This window comes from Hyla sarda, chromosome 9 (genome assembly GCF_029499605.1).
Source record: "Hyla sarda isolate aHylSar1 chromosome 9, aHylSar1.hap1, whole genome shotgun sequence".
NCBI classification, from domain to species: Eukaryota; Metazoa; Chordata; class Amphibia; order Anura; family Hylidae; genus Hyla; species Hyla sarda.
In genome coordinates, this window is record NC_079197.1 from 149,697,948 (window position 1) to 149,724,628 (window position 26,681).

Below are 26,681 nucleotides of genomic sequence, written 5' to 3' on the forward strand. Positions count from 1 at the left end.
CTGTGTGATGTCATCATGTCCATATGGAGGAACAGTGTGATGTCATGTCCATATAGAGGAACTGTGTGATGTCATCATGTCCATATGGAGGAACAGTGTGATGTCATCATGTCCATATGGAGGAACTGTGTGATGTCATCATGTCCATATGGAGGAACTGTGTGATGTCATCATGTCCATATGGAGGAACAGTGTGATGTCATCATGTCCATATGGAGGAACAGTGTGATGTCATCATGTCCATATGGAGGAACAGTGTGATGTCATCATGTCCATATGGAGGAACAGTGTGATGTCATCATGTCCATATGGAGGAACAGTGTGTTGTCATCATATCCATATGGAGGAACTGTGTGATGTCATCGTGTCCATATGGAGGAACTGTGTGATGTCATCATGTCCATATGGAGGAACTGTGTGATGTCATCATGTCCATATGGAGGAACTGTGTGATGTCATCATGTCCATATGGAGGAACAGTGTGATGTCATGTCCATATGGAGGAACTGTGTGATGTCATCATGTCCATATGGAGGAACTGTGTGATGTCATCATGTCCATATGGAGGAACAGTGTGATGTCATGTCCATATAGAGGAACTGTGTGATGTCATCATGTCCATATGGAGGAACAGTGTGATGTCATCATGTCCATATGGAGGAACTGTGTGATGTCATCATGTCCATATGGAGGAACTGTGTGATGTCATCATGTCCATATGGAGGAACAGTGTGATGTCATCATGTCCATATGGAGGAACAGTGTGATGTCATCATGTCCATATGGAGGAACTGTGTGATGTCATCATGTCCATATGGAGGAACTGTGTGATGTCATCATGTCCATATGGAGGAACTGTGTGATGTCATCATGTCCATATGGAGGAACAGTGTGATGTCATCATGTCCATATGGAGGAACAGTGTGATGTCATCATGTCCATATGGAGGAACAGTGTGAAGTCATCGTGTCCATATGGAGGAACTGTGTGATGTCATCATGTCCATATGGAGGAACTGTGTGATGTCATCATGTCCATATGGAGGAACTGTGTGATGTCATCATGTCCATATGGAGGAACTGTGTGATGTCATCATGTCCATATGGAGAAACTGTGTGATGTCATCATGTCCATATGGAGGAACTGTGTGATGTCATCATGTCCATATGGAGGAACTGTGTGATGTCATCATGTCCATATGGAGGAACAGTGTGATGTCATCATGTCCATATGGAGGAACAGTGTGATGTCATCATGTCCATATGGAGGAACAGTGTGAAGTCATCGTGTCCATATGGAGGAACTGTGTGATGTCATCATGTCCATATGGAGGAACTGTGTGATGTCATCATGTCCATATGGAGGAACTGTGTGATGTCATCATGTCCATATGGAGGAACTGTGTGATGTCAATCCATATGGACCAATATTTCTGAGGAATGTTCTCAGCATCTTGTAGAAAGTATGTCACCAAGAATGAAGGCAAAAGGGGGACCAGCCTGGTACTAGCAAGGATTCTGTGTGACAAATTACACTGGATCTTTTCTATAACAACATTAACTATAAAACTAAAATGCAAAATTGCCATGACTAACTTAAATTAGTACAGAATTTAGAAAAAATTAAAATAAACCTATATTGTAGAATAGATCAAGAAAATACTCATGATAGTAAAATGTAATTCCTGCTGGCAGCCACTAGATGTCTCTGTGACCATAGTATTGTTCTGTACGTTCCATGTGGGTCACTTTTATCCTGTAAGAGGATCAAATCACAGAGTAGCACATCCTGCCATTAACCCTTCAGTTGCTATGGCATGTATGGAATGTACACTGCTCAAAAAAATAAAGGGAACAATAAGTTAACACATCCTAGTTCTGAATGAATAAACTAATCGTATGAAATACTTTCGTCTTTACATAGTTGAATGTGCTGACCACAAAATCACACAAAAATTATCAATGGAAATCAAATGTATCAACCCATGGAGGTCTGGATATGGAGTCACACTCAAAATCACAGTGGAAAACCGCACTACAGGCTGATCCAACTTTATGTAATGTCCTTAAAACAAGTCATAATGAGGCTCAGTAGTGTGTGTGGCCTCCACATGCCCGTATGACCTCCCTACAACGCCTGGGCATGCTCCTGATGGGGTGGGGGATGGTCTCCTGAGGGATGTCCTCCCAGACCTGGACTAAAGCATCCGCCAACTCCTGGACAGTCTGTGGTGCAATGTGGCGTTGGTGGATGGAGCGAGACATGATGTCCCAGATGTGCTCAATCGGATTCATGTCTGGGGAACGGGCGGCCAGTCCATAGCATCAAAGCCTTCCTCTTGCAGGAACTGCTGACACACTCCAGCCACATGAGGTCTAGCATTGTCTTGCATTAGGAGGAACCCAGGGCCATCCGCACCAGCATATGGTTCCAAAGGGGTCTGAGGATCTCATCTCGGTACCTAATGGCGGTCAGGCTACCTCTAGCAAGCACATGGAGGGCTGTGCAGCCCCCCAAAGAAATGCCACCCCACACCATTACTGAACCACCGCCAAACCGGTCATGCTGGAGGATGTTGCAGGCAGCAGAATGTTCTCCACGGCGTCTTCATACACTGTCACGTCTGTCACATGTGCTCAATGTGAACCTGCTTTCATTTGTGAAGAGCACAGGGCCCCTGTGGTGAATTTGCCAATCTTGGTGTTCTCTGGCAAATGCCAAATTTCCTGCACGGTGTTGGGCTGCACCCTCATGGAGTCTGTTTCTGACTGTTTGAGTGGACACTTGCACATTTGTGGCCTGCTGGAGATCATTTTGCAGGGCTCTGGCAGTGCTCCTCTTGCTCCTTCTTGAACAAAGGCAGAGGTAGCGGTCCTGCTGCTGTGTTGTTGCCCTCCTACGGCCTCCTCCACGTCTCCTGATGTACTGGCCTGTCTCCTGGTAGCGCCTCCATGCTCTGGACACTATGGACACTACGCCACAGCTCGCATTGATGTGCCATCCTGAATGAGCTGCACTACCTGAGCCACTTGTGTGGGTTGTAGACTCCGTCTCATGTTACCACTAGAGTGAAAGCACCGCCAGCATTCAAAAGTGACCAAAACATCAGCCAGGAAGCATAGGAACTGAGAAGTGGTCTGTGGTCACCACCTGCAGTACCACTCCTTTATTGGGGGAGTCTTGCAAATTGCCTATAATTTCCACCTGTTGTCTGTTCCATTTGCACAACAGCATGTGAAATTGATTGTCAATCAGTGTTCTTCCTGAGTGGACAGTGTGATTTCACAGAAGTGTCATTGACTTGGAGTTACATTGTGTTGTTTAAGTGTTCCCTTTAATTTTTTGAGCAGTGTATATGCAGATCTAAGATGGGCCCTGACAACATATTTCTGCATCTATACCGGTATTACACAACCTGAGGCTCTCCAGTTGTTGCAAAACTACAACTCCCATCATGCCCGGACAGCCGAAGGCTGTCCGGGCATGATGGGAGTTGTAGTTTTGCAACAACTGGAGAGCCACAAGTTGGGAAAATTGCTATATATGTGAATATAAATATATATATATATAATTTTTTTTTCTATGAGAGATGGTATATACCTATACCACAATGCAGATCAGTAGAGGATATCTGGTATTCTATTTAAGATTAGGGATCACAAGCCTGACACGCGGACACCTGAGCAGCATACTCGCAGACTAAAGCGATTCCATGTGCCGCACACGTATGCCTTCAGGCGGGACTATTACTTCTGGCTCGGTGCCAACTCACCAGTTCACAAATGGAGCTGCACTTTTAGGGCCCAATTCACACTATGTATTCTACGCTCAGAAAAAAACAGTGTAGCAGCCTACTATTGTTCTCAATGGGATTCTGCTGCACCATTCACACTACGGAATTTACAAAATTCCGGACCCCACATTCTGCCATCTTCATTCTTTCGATGGAATCCACTCTGAAGTGCAGGGTCGTCTATGGAGACGGGGCATTTCCGAGCGGTCCTAGCACCGCTTTGTTTTGCCTGTGCCCGCTCCAGACGGAATCACTGCCCAGAAAGGGAATCCATCACTTAAATCAAGTATGATCTTCAGGCATCATGTTATAGAGCAGGAGGAGCTGAGAAGACATTATATATATATATATATATATATATATATATATACCAAAAAAACAAAGAGAGCGGCACTCCAGGTACGTGTAACCCCGTGCGGGTATATTTATTCACACATCTGTAGAAAAGCGCAACGTTTCGGCCCCTCAATAGAGCCTTTCTCGAGCACGTGCTCGAGAAAGGCTCTATTGAGGAGCCGAAACGTTGCGCTTTTCTACAGATGTGTGAATAAATATACCCGCACGGGGTTACACGTACCTGGAGTGCCGCTCTCTTTGTTTTTTTGGTGAATTTCTTGGGGCCTGAGTCGGACCCTGGAGCTGAGCACCCAACAGGATCTGGAATCCTTGGCAACAGCCACGCATGGTGCTTCTTCATTTGGATTGTTACTATATATATATATATATATATATATATATATATATATATATATACAGTATATATATTTGTATGAAAAGATTTAGTAGAACTCATCATTTGGGCATCTAAACTTCTGCTCATTTTTTGGCTTAGGAGTCCAGTGGGAGGTTCTAACTAGTGATTAACAGCCTTTCCTATAAGAGTAAGAAGACATAGATAGACAATCACTGATTAGGACGACCCACTGGACTCCTAAGCCCAGATATAAGTCCTACTGAATCTTTTATTGCAAAATGATATACCGTATATACTCGAGTATAGGCCGAGTTTTTCAGCACGATTTTTCGTGCTGAAAACACCCCCCTCGGCTTATACTCGAGTGAACTCCCCCACCCGCAGTGGTCTTCAACCTGCGGACCTCCAGAGGTTTCAAAACTACAACTCCCAGCAAGCCCGGGCAGCCATCGGCTGTCCGGGCTTGCTGGGAGTTGTAGTTTTGAAACCTCCGGAGGTCCGCAGGTTGAAGACCACTGCGGCCTTCAACATCATCCAGCCCCCTCTCACCCCCTTTAGTTCTGAGTACTCACCTCCGCTCGGCGCTGGTCCGGTCCTGCAGGGCTGTCCGGTGAGGAGGTGGTCCGGGCTGCTATCTTCACCGGGGAGGCCTCTTCTAAGCGCTTCGGGCCCGGCCTCAGAATAGTCACGTTGCCTTGACAACGACGCAGATACGTCGTTGTCAAGGCAACGGCTCTATTCCGGGCCGGAAGCGCGGAGAAGAGGCGCCCCCCGGTGAAGATAGCAGCCCGGACCACCTCCTCACCGGACCACCTCCTTACCGGACAGCCCTGCAGGACCGGACCAGCGCCGAGCGGAGGTGAGTACTCAGAACTAAAGGGGGTGAGAGAGGGCTGGATGATGTTGAAGGCCGCAGTGGTCTTCAACCTGCGGACCTCCGGAGGTTTCAAAACTACAACTCCCAGCAAGCCCGGACAGCCGATGGCTGCCCGGGCTTGCTGGGAGTTGTAGTTTTGAAACCTCTGGAGGTCCGCATGTTGAAGGCCGCAGTGGTCTTCAACCTGCGGACCTCCGGAGGTTTCAAAACTACAACTCCCAGCAAGCCCGGACAGCCGATGCCTGCCCGGGCTTGCTGGGAGTTGTAGTTTTGAAACCTCTGGAGGTCCGCAGGTTGAAGACCACTGAGGGCGAATGATGAGAAGAGGATGATGAAGGGGGGGGGGGGGTGTGGGGATGATGAAGGGGGGTGGGGATGATGAAGGGGGGGGTGTGGGATGATTACAAGGGGATGATGAAGGGGGGATGTGTGGGATGATAAGGGGATGTGTGGGATGATGACAAGGGGATGATGAAGGGGGGATGTGTGGGATAAGGGGATGTGTGGGATGATGACAAGGGGATGATGAAGGGGGGATGTGTGGGATGATAAGGGGATGTGTGGGATGATGACAAGGGGATGATGAAGGGGGGATGTGTGGGATAAGGGGATGTGTGGGATGATGACAAGGGGATGATGAAGGGGGGATGTGTGGGATGATAAGGGGATGTGTGGGATGATGACAAGGGGATGATGAAGGGGGGATGTGTGGGATAAGGGGATGTGTGGGATGATGACAAGGGGATGATGAAGGGGGGATGTGTGGGATAAGGGGATGTGTGGGATGATGACAAGGGGATGATGAAGGGGGGATGTGTGGGATGATAAGGGGATGTGTGGGATGATGACAAGGGGATGATGAAGGGGGGATGTGTGGGATGATGACAAGGGGATGATGAAGGGGGGATGTGTGGGATGATGACAAGGGGATGATGAGGATGTTAATGACGGGTCTGGATGATGACAGGGGGGGATGAGGTATTTCCCACCCTAGGCTTATACTCGAGTCAATAACTTTTCCTGGGATTTTGGGTTGAAATTAGGGGTCTCGGCTTATACTCGGGTCGGCTTATACTCGAGTATATACGGTATCGATCTGCTCAGCTCCTCCTGTTCTAGGAGTCTTAGGGCTCATTTACACTACGGATTTTCCAAGCAGAATTCCTCTGGGAAAATACGAGGCGGCAGCCTCTCATTGTCTTCATTGGGATTCTGCTGCACCATTCAAACAACAGATATGCAGGATCCCAGAGCATGTTCATTCTTTCGGCAGGATTCGGTCTGAAATGCATTGCCGTCTATGGAGACAGCGCATTTCCGTGCGTCTACAACGCAGACTACAGATGGAATCTCCATTACGCAGTGTGAATGGGCCCCTAGCTCTAATGCTTTATTTAAAGGACTGGGCCCCACTGCACCCTCTACTTGTATGCCCCTGGAAGGACACCCCCCTCCCGCTCCAAGTCTGCCACGTTTTATAACAATAGCTAATCAGCGCTTTCTAAGCCAATGTTGCTCAAATGAATGGGACTGGAGTGGCAACACCGCATATGGCCACAGACAAGGGTGGCACTGTTTACAGAAATAAAAAAAAGGAGCCTCTATATATATATATATATATATATATATATATATATAAACCTAGACAACTCCCCTTATATAGAACTAACTGGATATGAAGAATTTGTCGCTCTCCTATCACAGACCAATTCCCAACCGGCTGTTGAAAAACTACAACTCCCAGCATGACCAGACAGTCTTTGGTTGTAGTTTCACACCACACTGGTTGGGAAGCATTGGGTAAGACAATTCTTTGTGTATATGTGTATATATATATATATATATATATATATATATATATATATATATATATATAATGTACAGCCGGAATGAACTACTTATTTTAGGGGGGGGGGGTGATTTTTCTGGGTCACACACGCAGGCATTATAGGATAAGCCGAGCTGTCTATATATCTCTGTATACCCCCTCAGTACCCCGTCCCTGCCCCTCTATACAGCGGTCTCATTCCTTCCCCACCTGTCTGCCTCATTCCCTCACACACCATGGCCGTCTCATTCGCTACCTGTGCGCCCAGACATCCCCCTCCCCTCAGTCTGTCTCCCCAGCACACCTCCTCTGCTCACTCCCCCTTCCTCCATTCTTGTAGTCTCTCCCTCCCTGTACCCCTTCCCGTCCCCCCTCCTTCCTGTCTTTCCCCTCTCTTTGTCACCCACCTCCCCCTCTTTACAGTACCCTAACCTTCTCAGCCAATCAGCGCCCTCCTCAGCCTCCCAGACCTGTCTTGCGCGCTGCACCCTGGGACTCGTAGTTCCCTCCCCAGCTCCTGCCCGTCAGCCCAACGCGCGCTCCGAACTACACCTCCCGGCGCGCCCCGCGGCCGGCTTCCCTCAGCTCCTGTCCTGTGATTGGCTGCTGTGTGCAGAATGAAATTGTACAGTATTGTGATATTAGAGGGGCTGCAGTGTTCCTGCTTAATACCCAGCAGCACCATGAACACAGCCCTGCACAACCCCCTCAAATCGTGAGTAAATATGTGTGTGGGGGGCCATGGCTGGAGCCCAGGTCCTTGCATGTATGTGTGTGTCTATGTGTATGAGTGCAGGCATGCATGCATGGCTAATAATATGTGTCTGCACTGGCAATGCTATTATCATGTAAGACTATATATATGTATAGGTAATAATGTATATATATGTGTGTAAGTGCATAGTGCATGTCTATGGAGATGATTGCATGTGTAGTGCATCATACATCATACATGTGCATCTAATCCAAGTGCCTATGGACCCTATGCACTGCACATACATGTAGCATAGACACCTGGCTGCCATTAGTCAGCAGTTCTGCACTGACTATACATTAAGGGGGGCCTCTATACAGAGGTCACATGCTCTGGCATCTGGATTGCACAGCAGTCTGTGTGCAGATGTCAGCCCCCCTATGTATGTAATGGACAGCAGACACTATAGGAACCCTGCATCTATCTAGTGCCCTTAATTCCCTAGTGCACATCTGGAGAGACTGCACCCCCCCCCCCTCCATGTGACTGTCCACTGTGCACCCCTTCACTGCTGGACTGTACATTGCTCAAGCTCTGGACTCCTTCATCCCTGCTGTGACATCCCCCCCCCCCCTTTCCCAGATCCTGCCTCGTCGTAGATTTTTACGAAAGTATTCTGAATGCACCAACTGGTACCCCCCCCCTTTTTGCAGAGCTCCACAGTCTCTAAATTGCCTTTTTACGCTACGTTCCCCAGAGCGTGAATACTTCTGCATCCCTTGTGTGTTATGTTCTCTGCACTTGGATATAGTGTCATTCTATTATTTTTATTTTTTTTGACAATGCAAAAAAAAAAAGTCACCGTAAACTAAAATTGTCTGCAAAATTACTATGGCAGTCGATACCGTATTCTATATCTATTGAGACGTAGCTTTCGCCTTCGCCGCGCTGCAATCTTTTTTTTAATGCAACAATCCGTATATCAAACAGATACCTAAAGCTGTCTGTGACCTGTCTGCGACTGCAGAACTAGTTCTGCCTTTGCGTATTCATTGGCTTTGCCTATACCGGTGTTTCCCAACCAAGGTGCCTCCAGCTGTTTCAAAACTGCAAATCCCAGCATGCCCAGACAACCGAAGGCAGTTTTGACACAGCTGGAGGCACCTTGGTTGGGAAACACTCCCCTATATGTACAGAGATGTTACTTGTGCTGGCATCTATAGATAAGCTTGCATAGATCAGATACATTTTACTATACTATATTTTTACTATATTATATACTATATTTTTACTATACTATATACCAGTGGTCTCCAACCTGCGGACCTCCAGATGTTGCAAAACTACAACTCCCAGCATGCCCGGACAGCCAACGGCTGTCCGGGCATGCTGGGAGTTGTAGTTTTGCAACATCTGGAGGTCCGCAGGTTGAGGACTACTGCTATATACTATATTTTTACTATATATTTTAGCTTACCGTACTATATTTTTACAAAATTATATACTATATTTTTATAATACTATATACTATACATTTTACTATAATATAAACTATATTTTAACTATACTAATATACTTTTTCCAATTCCAGGGTTTCCCAACCAAGGTCCCTCCAGCTGTTGCAAAACTACAACTCTCAGCATGCCCGGACAGCCGTTGGCTGACCGGGCATGCTGGGAGTTGTAGTTTTGCAACATCTGGAGGTCCGCAGGTTGAAGACCACTGCTATATACTATATTTTTACTATAGTATATACTATATAGTTTACCGTACTATATTTTTACTATACTATATACTATATATTTTACCTTACTATATTTTTACGAAATTATATACTATATTTTTATAATACCATATATACTATTTATTTTACTATAATATAAACTATATATTTGACTATAATCTAAACTATATTTTAGCTGTACTAATATACTTTTTCCTATTCCAGGGTTTCCCAAACAAGGTCCCTCCAGCTGTTGCAAAACTACAACTCCCAGCATGCCCAGACAGCCTTTGGCTGTTCGGACGTGCTCGGAGTTGTAGTTCTGCAACAGCTGAAGATGCCTGAGTTGGGAAACACTGGCCTATATGTACAAAGATGTTACTTCTTACAATGTGTGTGTGTATATATATATATATATATAATATATATATATATATATACTCTGACACAGGTGAGATGATTTGTACTATACTATATACTATATATTTACTATACTATATACTCATTTTTTTTTTTACCATACTATATTTTTACTATGCTAAGCACTATGGGGGAGATTTATCAAAACCTGTGCAGAGGAAGCGTGGTGCAGTTGCCCATAGCAACCAATCAGATTCCTTCTTTCATTTTCCACAGGCCTCTAAAGAGGCCTGTGGAAAATGAAAGAAGCAATCTGATTGGTTGCTATGGGCAACTGCACCACTCTTCCTCTGCACAGGTTTTGATAAATCTCCCCCTATATTTTTACTTTATTTTATTTTTATATGCTAATATACTTTTTACTATACCAGTGTTTCCCAACCGAGGTGCCTCCAGCTGTTGCAAAACTACATCTCCCAGCATGCCTGAACAGCCACCTTGGTTGGAGAGATGTTACTTGTGCCCGCATGTATATAAGCTGGCATAGGTCACATGATGTTTACCATACCATATGTTACTATACTATATTTTTTTTTATCATATGATATATTTTTACTATACTATATGCTTTTTTTTTTACTATAATAATATTCTATAATTAACTATACTAATATCCTATATTATTACTATTCACTATTGGGGAGATTTATCAAGACCTGTGCAGAGGAAAAGTTGCCCAGTTGCCCATAGCAACCAATCAGATCGCTTCTTTTATTTTTAAAAGGGCCTCTGGAAAATGAAAGAAGCGATCTGATTGGTTGCTATGGGCAACTGGTCAACTATCCCTGTGCACAGGTCTTGATAAATCTCCCCCATAGTATAGTTTTACTATACTGTAATACTATATTTTTACTATACTATATGCTTTTTTCTACTATAATAATATTCTATAATTAACTATACTAATATCCTATATTATTACTATTCACTATGGAGGAGATTTATCAAAAAGGGAGTAGAGGAAGAGTGGTGCAGTTGCCCATAGCAACAAATCAGGTCGCTTCTTTCATTTTTAAAGAGGCCTGTGAAAAATTAAAGAAGCGATCTGATTGGTTGCTATGGGTAACTGCACTACTCTTCCTCTACACAGGTTTTGATAAATCTCCCCTTATATTTTTACTATACTGTATACTATATTTTTACTATACTATATAGTCCATTTTTACTCCACTAATCCTACAACCACTCACCGTGGCTTAATCCATAAAGTCGCTTCTTCTATGAGGCGTATAGAGATTAGGCTGGGTTCACACTACGTTTTTCAACTACGGTTCCCGCATATGTTTTCTATCAAAAACCGTATGGGAAAAAAAACGGATGGAACAGTATGGGAAAAAGTAAACCGTATGCGTTTTTAAACAGTATACTGTTTTTAAAAGTGCATACAGTTCCATCAGTTTTTTGAAAATGTCCATTTTTAATGGGAGGGGTCTTGGGTGGGGACTTTAGGATGCAAATGCGCATGTGCAAAGTAAAAATGTATACGTTTTTACCGTATGGAACCGTATACATGTGCGTTTCCCATTGATGTCCATGTTTAAAAAAAATGTATGCAGTTGCAGTACGGTTTTTAAACCGGAGTCAAAACCGTGGTTGACCACGATTTTGTCTCCGGTTTAAAAACCGTACTGCAATCGCATACGTTTTTTTTTAACATGGACGTCAATGGGAAACGCACATGTATACGGTTCCATACGGGAAAAACGTATACGTTTTTACTTTGCACATGCGCATTTGCATCCTAAAGTCCCCACCCAAGACCCCTCCCCAACATTTTCGAAAATGTATGTTTTTTTTTTCTATAAAAACAGACGGAACAGTATGCACTTTTAAAAACAGTATACTGTTTAAAAACGCATACGGTATACTTTTTCCCATACTGTTCCATCCGTTCTTTTCCCATACGGTTTTTGATAGAAAACGTATGCGGGAACCGTAGTTGAAAAACGTAGTGTGAACCCAGCCTTACTCATTTATTCTCAGATAATTTGTGTAGTCGCCAATTGTAAAATCTTGCATATGTAAAATCTTTTGTCTGTTTTTTTTTGTTAACATTTTCATATTTATTTTTTATTTTGTTCAGGAGAAAAGTTATTTTTGCTGCCGGGAAATGGTCAACAAGCTGCTGTTGACAGATCTGATTTATTCTGTGTCTCTATTGAGTACTTTAGGTATCTCATGATTCCTTGCTGTGAATTGGTCTGTAGGTAATGTCCCGGAATACCCCTTTATGGTCTGTTCACACGTACAGTGTTCTGCACAGATTTGATGCGCAGGATTTGAAGCTGTGTTCAGTTGTTTAGTTTACATTGGAATCTGCAGCATTAAATCCTGCGCATCAAATGTGCGCAGGATACTGCACGTGTGAATAGACCCTTAAGCTTCCTTGCACTTCAAGTACGAACAATCGATTTTGTAGGTGACAAACCAGGATTTCTACGTCGTTGGCTCATTTATATGGCTAAACTTGTTACAATTAGCTTACATTTTTTTTTTAGCTAAAGGATAATTGATTTTTTTCCCCCTGAACGGCCCATGAAGTCCTGCTTATTACCGCGTTATTACTCAAGTGTTAGATATTCATAGGTTAAAGGATATCTGTAATGAAATATAACTTATTCCCTAGCCAAAGGATAGGAGATAAGTTATAGATCGCGTGGGGTCCCAGATGTTGGACCCCCTGCACCGAGCGGTGGCCGACACAACCCCTCCATGTATCCCATAGAGATACATGGAGGGGGCATGTTGGCAACAGCTTCCTGCAGGGTTCGGAACAGCCTCTTCTGGCACCGTTCAGGAGATCGCAGGGGGTCCCAGCGGTCGGACCCCCCATGATCTATAACTTATCCCTTATCCTTAAGATAGGGAATAAGTTATATTTCACTGCACTACTCCTGTAAACCACTTGGCTGTTGTATTAGTAGTTTACTAGTTGCTGATGGTTTCTACAGAACAGTAGTATACTATTGCTACACCGCACACACTCAATAGGCAAGGACATTGTATTCCCAAATTCTGGATCGTTGTACACATATATAATGCCATATACCAACATCCATCAGTTCATTTCTTTACTATGTTTGATCCACAAATACATCCAACTAAGTGTCCAGTTCATGTGCAAGTAAAAGTGCCCAATTAAAAATAAATGATTGTAAAGTATTGTTAAGCTATATGTCTTATTTATGGTCCTGTCCCTGTTGCTATAGAGCGAAGTTATGGTTGGATATTACTGTTATTATTATAAGCATACATTCTATACAATTATATATATGATCTCCTCCACACTGTACAATACAGGATCTGATCTCCTCCACACTGTACAATACGGGATCTGATCTCCTCCACACTGTACAATACAGGATCTGATCTCCTCCACACTGTACAATACAGGATCTGATCTCCTCCACACTGTACAATACAGGATCTGATCTCCTCCACACTGTACAATACAGGATCTGATCTCCTCCACACTGTACAATACAGGATCTGATCTCCTCCGCACTGTACAATACAGGATCTGATCTCCTCCGCACTGTACAATACAGGATCTGATCTCCTCCACACTGTACAATACAGGATCTGATCTCCTCCGCACTGTACAATACAGGATCTGATCTCCTCCACGCTGTACAATACAGGATCTGATCACCTCTACACTGTACAATACAGGATCTGATCTCCTCCACACTGTACAATACAGGATCTGATCTCCTCCACACTGTACAATATAGGATCTGATCTCCCCCACACTGTACAATACAGGATCTGATCTCCTCCACACTGTACAATACAGGATCTGATCTCCTCCACACTGTACAATACAGGATCTGATCTCCTCCACACTGTACAATACAGGATCTGATCTCCTCCACACTGTACAATACAGGATCTGATCTCCTCCACACTGTACAATACAGGATCTGATCTCCTCCACACTGTACAATACAGGATCTGATCTCCTCCACACTGTACAATACAGGATCTGATCTCCTCCACACTGTACAATACAGGATCTGATCTCCTCCACACTGTACAATACAGGATCTGATCTCCTCCACACTGTACAATACAGGATCTGATCTCCTCCACACTGTACAATACAGGATCTGATCTCCTCCACACTGTACAATACAGGATCTGATCTCCTCCACACTGTACAATACAGGATCTGATCTCCTCCACACTGTACAATACAGGATCTGATCTCCTCCACACTGTACAATACGGGATCTGATCTCCTCCACACTGTACAATACGGGATCTGATCTCCTCCACACTGTACAATACGGGATCTGATCTCCTCCACACTGTACAATACGGGATCTGATCTCCTCCACACTGTACAATACGGGATCTGATCTCCTCCACACTGTACAATACAGGATCTGATCTCCTCCACACTGTACAATACAGGATCTGATCTCCTCCACACTGTACAATACAGGATCTGATCTCCTCCACACTGTACAATACAGGATCTGATCTCCTCCACACTGTACAATACAGGATCTGATCTCCTCCACACTGTACGATACAGGATCTGATCTCCTCCACACTGTATGATACAGGATCTGATCTCCTCCACACTGTACAATACAGGATCTGATCTCCATACTGTACAATACAGGATCTGATCTCCTCCACACTGTACAATACATGATCTGATCACCTCCACACTGTACAATACAGGATCTGATCTCCTCCACACTGTACAATACATGATCTGATCTCCTCCACACTGTACAATACAGGATCTGATCTCCTCCACACTGTACAATACAGGATCTGATCTCCTCTATGTACAATACAGGATCTGATCTCCTCCACACTGTACAATACAGGATCTGATCTCCTCCACACTGTACAATACAGGATCTGATCTCTACACTGTACAATACAGGATCTGATCTCCTCCACACTGTACAATACAGGATCTGATCTCCCCCACACTGTACAATACAGGATCTGATCTCCTCCACACTGTACAATACAGGATCTGATCTCCTCCATACTGTACAATACAGGATCTGATCTCCTCCACACTGTACAATACAGGATCTGATCTCCCCCACACTGTACAATACAGGATCTGATCTCCTCCACACTGTACAATACAGGATCTGATCTCCTCCACACTGTACAATACAGGATCTGATCTCCTCTATGTACAATACAGGATCTGATCTCCTCCACACTGTACAATACAGGATCTGATCTCCTCCACACTGTACAATACAGGATCTGATCTCCTCCACACTGTTCAATACAGGATCTGATCTCCTCCATACTGTACAATACAGGATCTGATCTCCTCTACACTGTACAATACAGGATCTGATCTCCTCCACACTGTACAATACAGGATCTGATCTCCTCTACACTGTACAATACAGGATCTGATCTCCTCCACACTGTACAATACAGGATCTGATCTCCTCCACACTGTACAATACAGGATCTGATCTCCTCCACACTGTACAATACAGGATCTGATCTCCTCCACACTGTACAATACAGGATCTGATCTCCTCCACACTGTACAATACAGGATCTGATCTCCTCCACACTGTACAATACAGGATCTGATCTCCTCCACACTGTACAATACAGGATCTGATCTCCTCCACACTGTACAATACAAGATCTGATCTCCTCCACACTGTATAATACAGGATCTGATCTCCTCCACACTGTACAATACAAGATCTGATCTCCTCCACACTGTACAATACAGGATCTGATCTCTACACTGTACAATACAGGATCTGATCTCCCCCACACTGTACAATACAGGATCTGATCTCTACACTGTACAATACAGGATCTGATCTCTACACTGTACAATACAGGATCTGATCTCCTCTACACTGTACAATACAGGATCTGATCTCCTCCACACTGTACAATACAGGATCTGATCTCTACACTGTACAATACAGGATCTGATCTCCTCTACACTGTACAATACAGGATCTGATCTCCTCCACACTGTACAATACAGGATCTGATCTCTACACTGTACAATACAGGATCTGATCTCCTCCACACTGTACAATACAGGATCTGATCTCCTCCACACTGTACAATACAGGATCTGATCACCTCCACACTGTACAATACAGGATCTGATCTCCCCTACACTGTACAATACAGGATCTGATCTCCCCTCCACTGTACAATACAGGATCTGATCTCCTCCACACTGTACAATACAGGATCTGATCTCCCCTACACTGTACAATACAGGATCTGATCTCCCCTCCACTGTACAATACAGGATCTGATCTCCATACTGTACAATACAGGATCTGATCTCCTCCACACTGTACAATACAGGATCTGATCTCCTCCACACTGTACAATACAGGATCTGATCTCCCCCACACTGTACAATACAGGATCTGATCTCTACACTGTACAATACAGGATCTGATCTCCTCTACACTGTACAATACAGGATCTGATCTCCTCCACACTGTACAATACAGGATCTGATCTCTACACTGTACAATACAGGATCTGATCTCCTCTACACTGTACAATACAGGATCTGATCTCCTCCACACTGTACAATACAGGATCTGATCTCCTCCACACTGTACAATACAGGATCTGATCTCCATACTGTACAATACTGGATCTGATCTCCTCCACACTGTACAATACAGGATCTGATCTCCTCCACACTGTACAATACAGGATCTGATCTCCTCCACACTGTACAATACAGGATCTGATCTCCTCCACACTGTACAATACAGGATCTGATCTCCTCCACACTGTACAATACAGGATCTCATCTCCCCCACACTGTACATTACAGGATCTGATCTCCTCCACACTGTACAATACAGGATCTGATCTCCTCCACACTGTACAATACAGGATCTGATCTCCTCCACACTGTACAATACAGGATCTGATCTCCTCCACACTGTACAATACAGGATCTGATCTCCTCCACACTGTACAATACAGGATCTGATCTCCTCCACACTGTACAATACAGGATCTGATCTCCTCCACACTGTACAATACAGGATCTGATCTCCTCCACACTGTACAATACAGGATCTGATCTCCTTCACACTGTACAATACAGGATCTGATCTCCTCCACACTGTACAATACAGGATCTGATCTCCTCCACACTGTACAATACAGGATCTGATCTCCTCCACACTGTACAATACAGGATCTGATCTCCTCCACAATGTACAATACAGGATCTGATCTCCTCCACACTGTACAATACAGGATCTGATCTCCTCCACACTGTACAATACAGGATCTGATCTCCTCCACAATGTACAATGCAGGATCTGATCTATTCTGTACATGTGTTCTTCCAATTTAGTTTGGAGCTAGAAATTTGCTCTAAACGTCATTTTGAAATAAAATGAAACATAGTAAATGGATACACTAATTGGATCTTCAGAATAAAAATAGTGCTGGAGGCAATAGATATTTTCACAATAAGCTATTTCAGGCAGACCCCACATTGAATTTGATGCTTATTTTACCTCTAATTTAGCATAAATTTCACCTGAAATATGGCCCCTTATTGATTTCAATAGGATTTTCGCAACCATGTTTACACACAGTAATTTCAGCACATACATTTCGAATGATGATCCAAATTTCGTCCAAAGAATTGTCAATTCTTGAGGCAAAATCGGCGAGGAAAAATCCCATTGAACTTAAAGTATACCTCCCACATCCCACCCAAAAAAGTTATAAAAAGTTATCTGTTTCTCAGTACCTAAACCTGATCATGTACATATAATTTATATGTGTTTAGGACCTATATTTTTCTCACAGATACCTTCTATCTATTGCTCACTTGGTTTGTCATTCTGTGCTCTGGAGGGGGCGTGTCCCTCACTCTGCATGACTCAGCTACCTCTCTAAGTGCTGGGTCTCTTCATCCAATCACTGCAGGCTGTTTTGTAACCCTTCCTTCCTGCTGCAGTCTGATAGGACAGGAGTAAGAACAGAGTAGTGCTAGTCCCACCCTCACTTAGTGCACTTTGTCCAGGCCTGTGGACAAAGATGATGCTGCAGCCTAACAGGATTGTGTTCTGGATGGTATGGAGTGTTTTTTTTTTTTTCCCCCCCGTTTGTTTTTTTTGTTTTTTTTTTAAATAAGACATGATTTCTATAAAAAAGACATAACATTTTCTTATGAATTATATTAGAAAGGTTAAAATGTACTTGTCACCAAATAAACTGTTCAAAACTAACACAGGCTATGTTCCCTAACTACTTCTAACACCCCTCCTGCCCTTAAAAAAAAATTCAGAGCTTGTTGTGTATCTTACCATTCTTCTTGCTCACATAGTGCAATTTCCCAGCAGGAGAAAGTGGGTGTTTCCCTGCAGGCATGACATCACTGAAGTCTGCTGGGGGACTACTTCCGCCCTCCCATGGTTGCAGCAATGTGATGAATAGAAGACCTAAGGCTCTGTGCATGTTTCAGTCTGTGTTGCTATCAGTGAGGGTCTGTTCTGTGAGAATCTGACAAGGGTTACTCTGGTAGAAAACTTTTCTTTTTATAATCAACTAATGCCAGAAAGGGAAACAGATTTGTAAATTACTTCTATTAAAAAAAATCTTACTCCTTCCAGTACTTATTATCAGCTGTATACTACAGAGGAAGTTCTTTTCTTTTTGGATTTCTTTTCTGTCACGACCACAGTGCTCTCTGCTGACTCCTCTGTCCATTTTAAGAACTGTCCAGGGCAGGAGAAAATTCCCATAGCAAACATATGCTGCTCTGGACATTTCCTAAAATGTACAGAGGTGTCAGCAGAGAGCACTGTGGTCGTGATAGAAAAGAAATCCAAAAAGAAAAGAATTTCCTCTATAGTATACAGCAGCTGATAAGTACTGGAAGGATTATGACTTTTTAATAGAAGTAATTTACAAATCTGTTTAACTTTCTGGCACCAGTTGATTTAAAAAAAAAAAAAAGATTTCCAGTGGAGTACCCCTTTAAGGCTTTTCTTCCGGGTGGAGATCATGTCTGCAGCAGGCGCCGCCAAAAGACATAGGCGGTAGGATTGCGCAGATCTTTGCCGTCACCATAGACGGCAATGCAGTCTGTTGCCTAATTATGCCAAAAGAAGGAACGTGTTCCTTCATGTGGCGGGTCCTGAATCATAAATATCTGCTGGATAGTTTTCTGTTGCAGAATTTCTGTAGTGTGAATGATGCCGCAGAGATATTTGTGACAGTGACATTTATTTGGGTAGAAATTCAGCAGAAAGATAAATTCAGCTCCATAATTTCAGAGAAAAAAATTTTCCTTGTCATTTTCCTCTGTGCACAAGGCCGAACTGTAAACCTTTACGCTCATTTGCAGAAACACATACACATTTGTCCTATATAGGGCAAGGTCTTAATCTTTCCAGACCCCGCACAATCTGCCACCGTCTGCACAGATTATATAGTATTACCTCCGATTTCTCTTATACTTTCTGCAATTCAAAATTTAACCCTTTCTTGTCTTGCAAATATGTCTGGATGCAATAACAATAGAATTAAAGGGGTTATCCAGGATAAAACTTTTTTATATATATATATATATATATATATATATATATATATATACATATATATATCAACTGGCTCTAGAAAGTTAAACAGATTTGTAAATTACTTCTATTAAAAAATCTTAATCCTTTCAGTACTTATGAGCTGCTGAAGTTCAGTTGTTCTTTTCTGTCTAAGTGCTCTCTGATGACACCTGTCTCGGGAACCGCCCAGTTTAGAAGCAAATCCCCATAGCAAACCTATTCTACTCAGTGCAGTTCCCGAGACAACAGATGTGTCAGCAGAGAGCACTGTTGCCATACAGAAAACAACAACTCAACTTCAGCAGCTGATAATTATTGAAAGGATTAAGATTTTTTAATAGAAGTCATTTACAAATCTGTTTAACTTTCTAGAGCCAGTTGATATATATAAAACATTTTTTTATCCTGGATAACCCCTTTAAGTAACAGTGTCTGTAGTTATTCCTGATTTCTATATTTAGTGTTACGGCTTATACAGGTGAAAATAAAAACATTTGAATATCGTGCAAAAGTTCATTTATTTCAGTAATGCAACTTAAAAGGTGAAATTAATATATGAGAGACTCAGTACATGCAAAGAAAGATAGTTCAAGCCATGATTTGTCATAATTGTGATGATTATGGTTACAGCTCATGAAAACCCCAAATCCCCAATATATTATGTGATTTGGGGAGCCATGTCATCTGCTGGTGTTGGTCTACTGTGCTTCATTAAAGGGGTACTCCGCTGCTCAGCGTTTGGAACAAACTGTTCCGAACGCTGGAGCCGGCAGATCGTGACGTCATAGCCCCACCCCTCATGACATCATGCCCTGCCCCTCAATGCAAGTCTATGGGAGGGGGCGTGACAGCCGTCACGCCCCCTCCCATACACTTGCATCGAGGGGCGGGGCGTGATGTCTGAGAGGGCGGGGTTATGACGTCACAAGGTCCCGGGGCCGGCTCCAGCGTTTGGAACAGTTTGTTCCAAACGCTGAGCAGCGGAGTACCCCTTTAAGTCCAGGGTCAACGCATCTGTCTACCAGGAGATTTTGGAGCACTTCAAGTTTCCTTCTGAACTTTTGCACAATATTCCAATTTTTCGAGTTTCACCTGTATACCGAATAGGGAGAAGAGAGTAAACTGCTGCCAGAAACCTCTGACGGTTTTTAATCTCTCCTGAGATCAAAAGGATCGGACATATTGAAAACCAACTATCCAAACCGTCTCTCTCCTGACACCAACCCTACAAAATTAGATAGTTGGCCACATCTTCCAACGGTGTATGGCCACCAAGAAAAGAGGCCACTTATTATTCGCACCCTCTGAAACCATTATCTTTGTTATACTACACACTGGCCCTTATTTACTAAGAGTGTTGTGTAGGTTTCTTTGTGGGTTTTAATTCCCTACAATTTATTTTCCACGGTATTTACTAAGGTTTCCCTACATTTTGCTTTTTTTTTTTTTACACATGTTCTGACCTGTAGGGTTTTCCTCAGCTCAAATCCATCACATTTTCTGTGGAAACCTTAGTAAATCTGTTGGGTTTTTGTGAAAATGTCAGAAACACGCCCCCTTTTCACTGCGACCAGGCCCCTTTTTCGGGTTTTCTTAGCAAAATGGAGAGTTAGTTGTTTTTTTTTCAATTCTGGTGCAAATTCTGGCGCACAACCTGACAAAACATGTCGGGTTTGCAATAGTAAATGAGGGCCATAGCGTCTAGTCTATCTCTAGAAGGTGACTAAAAGAGTGGGGTCATGAAAGGGGAAACCCATCTATTAAGGAGTTTTGTAAAGTAGACAGCCCCTTTTAGTGCTGATATTGATTATGTCCTGTCATGTTTGCCATGATAAAAGGACTTTTCATTTTTATAAATGTGTTCCATTCTGTAGACACTGGCCCTCATTTACTAAGAAAATCGGGTTGTAAGTCTATGTTGCTTTCTTACCCGACTGCTTTTTTCCCTGGTATTTATTATTATGTCGCATCCTGTTTGTCGCACGTGGGTTTTGTAGGTTTTGGTTTCCAACTCCTCTGAGCTGTCGGGAAAAAATTCACAACAATTCAACAAATTCGGGTTGGAAACCTTTATAAATATGTGGTAAATCTCAGAAATGTCGGGTTACGCCCCTTTTTCGGGTTTGGGAGAATCCACATCGGGTCCGTCGGGAAAAAATGTCGCATCCTGTCGCAGACTGGCGCACGATGTCTGCGACATGGCGCAGACAAAGATGCGACAAAAAAACCCGACAAAAGAGGTCGGGTTTAGAATAGTAAATGAGGGCCACTATCTTCTCAAATAATGCAGGGACTCATTTTTTATTTTATATATATATATATATATATATATATATATATATATATAACTGTTTATTTATGATTTTATCATTTAACATTTTCAGAAAGACAATAACAATACACATAATAACAAATAGAAAGAGTATGCCCTCTAGATGCAGCATGGGCCACAATGTACCTGATGGGGTGAATGGTTTAACCATTCAGACAGATTTTCATATGACATACGAACAAAATTATAAAAAAATCAACAGGGGCCCTCTGAGTATAGTAACTCAATCACCAGTGAGTTATAGGACAAACAAATAGGTGTATTCTCATCTTTCTAGGTTGTGCTAATTCTAGACACAGCTCTGTCTAGGATTAAAGGGGTATTCCAGGAAAAAACTGGCCCCAGAAATATAAACAGATTTGTAAATTACTTCTATTAAAAAATCTTAATCCTTCCAATAATTTTCAGCTGCTGAAGTGGAGTTGTTGTTTTCTGTCTGGCAACAGTGTTCTCTGCTGACATCTCTGCCTGTCTCGGAAACTGCACAGAGTAGAAGAGGTTTGCTATGGGGATTTGGTTCTACTCTGGACAGTTCCCAAGACAGGTGTCATCAGAGAGCACTTCTCAACTTCAGCATCTCATAAGTACTGAAAGGATTAAGATTTTTTAATAGAAGTAATTTACAAATCTGTTTAACTTTCTGGAGCCAGTTGAGATATATATATATATATTAGGGATCGACCGATTATCGGTATGGCCAATATTATCGGCCGATAATCACGATTTTGGGCATTATCGGTATCGGCAATTACCTTGCCGATAAGCCGATAATGCCCCGCCCCCCTCACCGCCCCCACTGCACCGCGACCTCCCCCCCCCCCCCCCCCCGACCCGCTGCACCGCACCCCCGACCCACCGCACTGCGTCGCACCCCACACCGTGATGCTGGGCGGTATACCGGTATGGATTTTTGCCCATACCGCTATACCGGCCGGGCCCCTCCCCCACCCTCCGAGTCAATAAAAATTTTTACTTACCCGTAATGGGGGTGGTCCGGGCCATCCTTCCTTCCTTCCTGTAGTGTCCGGGGGCGTTCCGGGTGAAGAGTGAACCGGTCCGGGCTGTCCTTCTTCTCCGGGGGTCATCTTCTCCACTCCGGGCAGGCTCCGGCCTAGTACGCTGCATAGACGCTGCTACGCCGTGACGTCAGGTGCGTCGCTGCGCACGGGCGTCACTGCGCAGCGGCATCTATGCAGCGTACTAGGCCGGAGCCTGCCCGGAGTGGAGAAGATGACCGCCGGAGAAGGACAGCCCGGACCGGTTCACTCTTCCCCCGGACACTACAGGAAGGAAGGAAGGAGGGATGGATGGCCCGGACCACCCTGACAGGTAGGGGGAGAGAAGCGGGTGGCGGCGGCAGCCTATGGCCCCGCAAAAGCCACTGCAGATCATTGATTTAAAGCGCCCGCTTTAAATCAATGATCTGCAGCGGTGTCGCAGGGGGTTAAATAGCCGATAACTTATACCGGAATATCGGTATAAGTTATCGGCTATCGGCCCTAACCTGCACCGATTATCGGTATCGGCCCTAAAAAAACGATATCGGTCGATCCCTAATATATATATATATATATATGTATATATATATATATATATATATATATATGTATCTATCTAAGTTTTTTCCTGCCCATTGCCAGCATCCCAGTAGGTCCCTAGGGTGCCATTAAAGACATAAGTCCAAGAAAGGTAAACAGTAGCAAACCTGTATGCTGCTCCTATATCTCAAAATGATGCGGGGAAGTCCGCTAGAATCTTTTACAAAAGACTTCACCGAATAAACAGCACAACACGTTTCGACGCCAGAGTGGGGCCTTCATCTGGTACCTGATAAAGATCCCCTCTTCAGAGTGCAAACACATTATACTGGTTATCCAATAAAGTCAAGTGTAAATCACTCCTGGATCAGTACATTATTTTGGGATATATACCGTAATAGGAGCGACACCAAAATCAACATTATTTTGGGATATACAGTGGGGACAACACCAAGATTGTTTTTTTTTTTTCTTGTTCAAAATAAAAAAGCAAAAACAAAATTCTTGGAAATTTTTTAATTTGAATTTCAGATAACTTTGTTTTATACCTTGATTTCACCCGTTTTCTTTTAATATTGTTGCATATATTACTCCACAGCTGCTTATTACAGTGGTCCCTCAAGTTACAATATTAATTGGTTCTGGGATGACCATTGTATGTTGAAACCATTGTATGTTGAGATCAGAACTCTATGGAAACCTGGGAATTGGTTTTAAAGGCCCAAAATGTCATCCAAAAATAGGAAAAAGTGAGGATTAAAGAAAAATAAGTAGATAACTAATACAGATAAAGCAAATCCTTATATATAAAAGTAAGAAAGATCTGCTGGGAGCTGTAAATCACTGTCTATGTCAGTGTTTCCCAACCAGGGTGCCTCCAGCTGTTGCAAAACTACAACTCCCAGCATGCCCGGACAGCCAAAGGCTGTCCGGGCATGCTGGGCGTTGTAGTTTTGCAACAGCTGGGGCCACCCTGCTTGGGAAACACTCGTCTATGTAGAGGACAGGAGCTTCTTCAGGGTCCTGTACAGTACACAATGTCCTAAAAAAGTAACATGGAGCCGCCCTCACCTGGTGTCCAAAGAAGCAGCTAACCCTGGTACAGGTAAAGAGTACAGAACATGTAATACCTCCATGTACTGTAGGGGGCGCTACCAGACAGCCAGTCAGTCCATACACTTCAGTAATACAGGTAGAGAGTACAGAACATGTAATACCTCCCTGTACTGTAGGGGGCCCTACCAGACACCAGTCACTGCATACACTTCAGTAGTACAGGACAAGAGTACAGAACATGTAATACCTCCCTGTACTGTAGGGGGCACTACCAGACAGCAGTCAGTGCATACACTTCAGTAATACAGGTAAAGAGTACAGAACATGTAATACCTCCCTGTACTGTAGGGGGCGCTACCAGACACCAGTAAGTGCATACACTTCAGTAGTACAGGTAAAGAGTACAGAACATGTAATACCGCCCTGTACTGTAGGGGGCACTACCAGACAGCAGTCAGTGCATACACTTCAGTAATACAGGTAACGAGTAGTACAGAACATGTAATACCTCCCTGTACTGTAGGTGGCGCTACCAGACACCAGTCAGTGCATACACTTCAGTAATACAGGTAAAGAGTACAGAACATGTAATACCTCCCTGTACTGTAGGGGGCGCTACCAGACAGCCAGTCAGTGCATACACTTCAGTAATACAGGTAAAGAGTACAGAACATATAATACCTCCCTGTACTGTAGGGGGTGCTACCAGACACCAGTCAGTGCATACACTTCAGTAGTACAGGTAAAGAGTACAGAACATGTAATACCTCCCTGTACTGTAGGGGGCGCTACCAGACACCAGTCAGTGCATACACTTCAGTAATACAGGTAAAGAGTACAGAACATGTAATACCTCCCTGTACTGTAGGGGGCGCTACCAGACAGCCAGTCAGTGCATACACTTCAGTAATACAGGTAAAGAGTACAGAACATATAATACCTCCCTGTACTGTAGGGGGTGCTACCAGACACCAGTCAGTGCATACACTTCAGTAGTACAGGTAAAGAGTACAGAACATGTAATACCTCCCTGTACTGTAGGGGGCGCTACCAGACACCAGTCAGTGCATACGCTTCAGTAATACAGGGGTTTTACCAGTGAATTCCCATTTTGATTGGTCGGTTCTTCCAGCCACAGATCTGGACTGTCCGTACATTGTATGTTGAGTCTGGTTTCAACTTACGATGGTCCAGAAAAGACCATTGTATGTTGAAACTATTGTATGTTGAGACCATTGTAAGTTGAGGGATCACTGAACTTCTCAGGTGCCCCCGCCTTCGATCGCCCTAACTCCGTATAATAAGGCGCACCATTTGTTCTTTAGAAGCGCCTTTCAAGATCTTTCCTTTTAATTTGTCTAACTCCTTTCTATGACTAGATAACAGTGACCTTGTGTTATTCCTTATATGTCCCCTTGGCTCTAATTGCTATTATTCCTTTATGACTCCGGCATTAACTCTTCCAATTATTATATATAACCCTCATCGTCCTTCTTACTTTTATTCTTCTAATCCACAAAATCCACAGAGGTCTACGACTACTGTAATATTATTCCGTGCTCTCCTCCCTATAATTTATAACCTCTTCTCTCTGTGACCTCTCCTTGAATTTCTCGTATTGTCTTACAGTGTTCCTTAGAGGTGCACTTCTCAGCAGCCCCTTATTATACACCTGTCCCCACATTTATCTCTGCTGCAAATAATTGTATTTTTGGTTAGGTGTCAATCTGCTGCTTCTCTCCCTGATGCCAGGGCCTTTGAAATGTTAATGCACTTGTACTGCTGAATATATACATATATATTGGGATTTGATGCAGCAGGGTGTGCAAGTATTAATGTGTCAGCGCCCTGCCCCCCCTTACACCCACACAGCGATACGCCGGAGTCTTCTGTCTGTTCTGCAGGTTGGCTGTCTGGGGGAATATGTGGGTGGGGGAGCATAAAGAAAAGGGGAGTAAGTACATGGGCGAGTGGTGGGGGGGGGGGGGGAGGATTTTGGGAAATAAAATGTAAAAGTAGAGGAAGGAATCTGCAATCATATAAATACTTCATGGGCATATGGAGATTATCTATTTATTATACTACGTAGATATATTCTTAGCCATTTCTATTAGTAATTCACAGACTGCAGCCCCTCAGAAACCA

At 43.5% G+C, this 26,681-nt stretch overlaps 1 protein-coding gene across 5 annotated transcripts in view; it reads left to right on the forward strand.

Moving 5' to 3' along the window:
- The first annotated feature begins 7,756 nt into the window (after nt 1–7,756).
- DPF1 (double PHD fingers 1) overlaps nt 7,757–26,681 on the forward strand; it is a 117,794-nt gene continuing 98,869 nt past the window's right edge. For all 5 annotated transcript variants that reach the window (XM_056537626.1, XM_056537622.1, XM_056537625.1 and 2 more), the window contains exon 1: nt 7,757–7,907. In XM_056537626.1, coding sequence (XP_056393601.1) covers nt 7,810–7,907 — 98 coding nt within the window. In that variant the 5' untranslated portion in view covers nt 7,757–7,809. The remainder of the gene's footprint in view (nt 7,908–26,681) is intronic.